General features: G+C 46.2%; 1 protein-coding gene across 1 annotated transcript; it reads right to left on the reverse strand.

Annotated features, from left to right (window-relative positions):
- Positions 1-4,303: 4,303 nt before the first annotated feature.
- LOC123176190 (uncharacterized) lies at positions 4,304-5,162 on the reverse strand (the record flags this gene model as incomplete). The annotated part of the gene is given in 1 exon segment (XM_044590528.1): positions 4,304-5,162. A coding segment is annotated over 1 exon segment (836 nt), but the record flags the coding sequence as incomplete, so codon positions are not given.
- Between the last annotated feature and the right edge of the window lie 303 nt (positions 5,163-5,465).

The raw sequence follows: 5,465 nt of genomic DNA on the forward strand, positions 1-5,465 counted from the left end.
CCGGTTCACATACCTCCTAGATAAAAATATCGATGTCAACTTGATGGGTATAATTTGTCATAAACACGAAATGCAACAACTAGTTTTAAAAGAGAATATACCACATCCGAATCATAACAAGGACGAGGGCCGACGGGGACGGATATCGAAACCATGGCACTATGTATAACAAACAACGTACGGGTAAGATAATTATTACATGATTAACTATATATCCAAATCACACAAACATCAATTTTTTATATAAAATTTCATGAACAAGAGGCTCACCACAAGGTGGTGCCGGCGACGGGACGGTGCGGGCGATCAACGGTGGTTACGACGGAGATTTAGAAGGCACTAAGTAAACCACACCTACATATGCAAACTAAGTGTTATTTTGGACCTCAAATTGCATATAAATCAAATACTAGCACATATATATATATTTCCTCCCAAATTACTAAACTCACAAATTAGTAACTATATAAAGCATTGCAAGAGCTAATCTAGCAATAGAGATGAAAGGACAAAGTTGCTAACCTTTGTGATCACTTGAATGGATGGGGGCCTTCAAATCTTGACAAATTTTGGGCAAAATGTGTGATGAGCTCGAGGGGAGAAGAGGAAGAACAGAGAGGAGAGGAGAGGGGAAAGGGGGAAGAACAGAGCAAGCTGGACGAAGGGTTTATATGCAGGAGGACCTTTAGTACCGGTTCGTGCCACGAACCGGTACTAAAGGTGCTGGAGGGGGCCCAGACTGACAACATCCTGCCACCACCCTCATTAGTACCGGTTCGTGGAACGAACCGGTGCTAAAGGTTAGCCACGAACCGGTACTAATGAGAGTGGCCCGGCTAGCCGTTGGAACCGGCACTAATGTATACATTAGTGCCGGCTCTAATACAAACCGACACTAATGTGCTGCACGTTTGACCCTTTTTCTACTAGTGTTTTTTTGATGTTGTCGACCACACTGATGCGCAACAAACTCGGTGACAACAAAAAATGCAGCAGCCCTTTCTTCATCTGGAGAACACAAAAGCATTAACCTGCAAGTAACAAACTCACGATCAATACAGATAAATATAATATCTAACAGAAGCACTTGTTTCCGTGGGATTTGCAAATATCTTCGTAAACTTGCGACTTGTTCTTGCTGCGATGGAATTTTGTGCCGTGAAAGATCGGACCAACAACGGATCGACCCTCGCCTCGAGGTTCCCTCCACCTCAGCTGCAGCGTGGCGTTAGGGTTTGTCAGGACCCTTTGGGGCCCGGCGGGGCCAGTTCGGGCCTGGTAGGCCTCTCTGTCATCACGTCCAGTCGGCTCCACGAAGGCGGTGGTGGTTGCCCCTCCCGTTGGCTGAGTTGCGGATGCCCCCGAGCTCGTTGGCTCCTTGTCCCTCCTCGAGGTGTCGTGTCGGTAGCCTCAGGGAGATGGCGAAGTTGGTTCGGTGACCGTGGTGGCACATCCCGGTGGGCGGCAGGTTTGGTGGTGCACTTCAGATCGTCCGACGTGGTGGTAGTTTTTTGGGTTGGGAGAAATCCTTGGCGGCTCGTCCGACATCGACGCGGTGACGCCTGCTGGCGCCGCCGGACCTTCCTAAAGGGCGTCGGATATACCCCTTCCCCGCTGCCCTTTGCAGACCGGAGAAACCTTAGGACTTGTCTGGGCAGGAGTTGCGTCGTTGTTGAATTCCTTCTTGAAGGTGTTGCTTGATATGCGACGCTTTCGGAGTGCTAGGAGCACGGTGGTACTTCCCCGGACGGTGCAGCGGTTGCCGACCACGTTTCGTTGATCTTCCGTTCTCGGCATTTGTTTTTCTTTCTTTTTATCTTTTTTTCCTTTGGGCTCGTTTGTGTTGCGGCCCCAGCGAGTGGTTGTATCGGATGGTTGCTTTATAATATAAAAGCGGGGGGAAACCCTTTATCGTCGTATGAACCACAACTCTGTATTACTGGAATTTGACTTCGAATTCCATCAGTCATGGTGCATGGATAACTCTGTACCTTTGGAATTTCATCCCAGAGATAGGTCTGTTCATAGTTGCATATAGATAGACCAAAGGAGTGGGCAGCGGTAGCAACATAAATTTGATTTAATCTTGTTTTCTGCAATTCAAATCATGTTTCAACTAAACTATATCTTCCTGCCAACAAAAGCACATTGACTTTGCCCGCCCAGCATGCCAATTTGTAAATCTTCTAGGAATGACATGCTTTGCGAACCACAGCTGAGAAGCACAAAAACTGGCATGGCTTAGGAGAAGAGCTGCCAAGTAGAAGCACATACAAAAATCAAGAGACGATGAAGTCCTGCTCAAAACAATAATAAGGTATTCAAAGGCATCCGACTACATTGCAAACTTTTTTTTTGAGAACGCTGCATTACAAACTTAGCCAGACTAAAGTGCATGCTCAGTTAGTTTTTCAAATAACATATAGACACTGCCAAGCACATTGAAGCAACGCGGCAAACTCAGCTACATCTAACAACTGAAGTAGCCCTTTCTTCACCTGGATACAACAGAAGTGTTAGTCTATTAGTGAGTCAGTGCAGAAAAAGAGACAATATAACAGAAACACCTATGTATGATAGTGTATGAACAAGAATTTAGTGGCTATATCATATCACCTAAATTAATCAGAGCTATATCATGTCCCTTAGAAAAATATAGGGTTGTATCATCTTCCTGAGTATCTCCTAGAAATAGCAATGACAACAAAATAAACCCTTCAGCCTTTTCCCACAAACTAATTCAGTTGGGGAATTGAATGATGTGGCCGGCGTTTGTTATAATAAATTGAGCTACTAATACATTGCTTTCAGCTTATTGAATGTGAAACAACCAAACCAATTGGAAACTCTATGCATAAAACATGTGGATCATTCATTTAATTCAACAGGAGTTATATTTTTACTTAGCATTGCCACAATTCTAAGTGTTTGTCCGTGTCATTAGCATGTGTGCATCCCTAATAGTGGCTGAATAGTAGTTTGAGAGCGCATGCTACCCACATTGGTCACAAAATATTTTCTAAAGAGAAAATCAAATAGTTCAAATCCCAGAAACTATATGCAAAAGTTCTTTTTACCTGTTGAACTGCTTCAACGCATTAGCACTCAAATCAGAGAGTCGTCATGTGCAATGTGCAACATTTTCTCAACTAGATCCATCCTTAATGTACGCGGATTTGAATATCTTTTACACGAATTAGAAAACAAATGTGTGGGATTTGAAAAATTATGTCAACTTGAAACAAGTATGTGAATTTCAAACAAAGTTCATGGATTGGAAAAGGAACACGGATTTGAAAAAAACACACGAACTTTAAAAAGTATGCAGACTTGAAACAAGTATGTGAACTTCAAAAACATTTCATGGATTTGAAACAAAATACTTGGATTCGATAAAATTACACGAACTTGAAAAAAATACACTGATTTGAGAAAAATACACACATTAAAAAAATCATGGATTTGAAAAAAGTACACAAATTTCAAAATAGTTCACGGGTTGAAAAAGGTATGTTTATTTTTGAAAAAGTTGCACGACCTTGAAAAAACTATGTGGATTTGAAAAGAGTATGTATATGAAAAAATTACTTTAGTCAGCACCGGTCAAAACCGGGGTCAGTCGGCACCAAAACCGGTCAAAATCGAGACCAGGGACAAACCTTGTCCGGTTTCGTTAGTTGGGGGTGCAAGTTGTCTGGTTTCGGAATTGAGGGACCAAATCTAGACTTCACCAAGAGTTGAGGGACGAAAAGTATACTTTTCTCTATATATAAAGACCAAGGATGATCAATCACCTAGTGGACAGATACTCGCTAAAGTATAGCAGTAATATGTAGAGCTGATGCCATTAAGTTTCCTGGCTTGCATTGACTTTGGCTGAACCATATACACACTATCGTGCCTCTCTAAAAAGATTACATCGGTATCCTCATCATAACCCACCATTTTGAGCGGTTCAATCCTTCTCATAGTCCAAGGAGGGATCTTAAGAAGTTCACGCAATGAAACAGTCTTCCACAGCAACCATATGGCAACACCCCGACAATTGACCTTCCTCCGCCACATTTGAAGGTCAAGGCGAGACAAGGCGACAAGACCAACAACGCCATCCTCTGCGTCAATGATATGAAAGTTGTCGAAATCATTCATATTCATACCTTGAGGACCCTTGATAACGCTAAGGTTCTGCGTGCCCAAATCAAACTCAACTATGTCGTCTCCCTTTTCCTTAGCTGGCCAGTAAAGGACATTATCTACAAGGGTGCTACGACAAGCACCAAATACAGTATCATCTGAAGCCTCAGTTGAGATGACATTGCCCCATGTGGTAGTCTCCGAGGAGTAAACGCTTGCATAGGGGTGCGTATTGTCTCTATAGGACACCAAGACCACCTTGAAGGGGCATAAGTGGCAGCCGCCGTGCACATGGCCCTGGTAGCTAGCAGCACAAAGCACTGCCGCGTTAAAGAAGCATTCGGTGAACTCAGGCGGAATGGGCACGCGGTGATGTTTGTTGGTGATAGGGTCACAAACGACGACCTCTTCATGCTGCAAGTCTAAGACGAGGGCGCGGCCGTGGCGAGAATCAAGCAGGATGCATTTGCTATAGTGTCCAAGGGAGAAGCGCCCAGGGGTGATGCGGTCGGGAGCAGGGGCCAGGACGGGCATGAACGCAATCTGTGTGCTGCCGTAATGGAAGAAGCCAAGGAGGGGCGGCTTGCGGTGGTGCGCGTAGAACCGGCGGAGGAACTTGGGGTCGGCGAGGATGCCTCGCCACTGCTTGCACACGGCGGAGGCGCGGGGGAGAGAGTATAGGTCCAGGGGGAGCCGGAGGAGGATCTCCCGGAGCATATCTTCGCTGTCCGGCAGGGAGGCAGGTGTCTCCCGCGAGGTGCCGTCGCCCTCCTCGCTAGCGTGGGTCCGGGCGCGGAGGCGCTTACCGCGCCGATGGTGGCGCTTACGGCTGCGGCGGTTGCAGGCCACTCCGGCGCCATCCTCGTCGTGTTTGATTTGGGGATGGAGGCGCGTGGTGCGTGAGCGAGCCGGTCCGGATCCCTCGTCGCTCGCATGGATCTGGTAACGGAGGCGCGCTGTGCAGCGGCGGCCGGCGCCACCCTCGCCGCGTTGGAGGTGGCTCATTGAAAGATACGTCTCAGTGCAAGCTGTTCTCCTTGTCCTCACGATACAAACTTTACACATATAGTAGTATATAACAGCCGACCTGACGGATCTAACACAAATCCTCTAAACCTACACGGATACAGGCAAGCAAACTCCTAGCTGGAGCCGGACTCAACATGAACACGTACGTACTACTAATCCTAACCGGACTAACTAGTAACACCGGCGTGCAAGCCCGCTGGTCCTGTTTCTTCAGCACAAAACTGGTGGTGCGAGACTGACGAGCCCTCTGCCTCACTCGTATCCAAATTTCTACACCAATAATATCAATCGTAAACGCCAAA

The sequence above is a fragment of the Triticum aestivum genome, unplaced genomic scaffold (genome assembly GCF_018294505.1).
Source record: "Triticum aestivum cultivar Chinese Spring unplaced genomic scaffold, IWGSC CS RefSeq v2.1 scaffold83127, whole genome shotgun sequence".
NCBI classification, from domain to species: Eukaryota; Viridiplantae; Streptophyta; class Magnoliopsida; order Poales; family Poaceae; genus Triticum; species Triticum aestivum.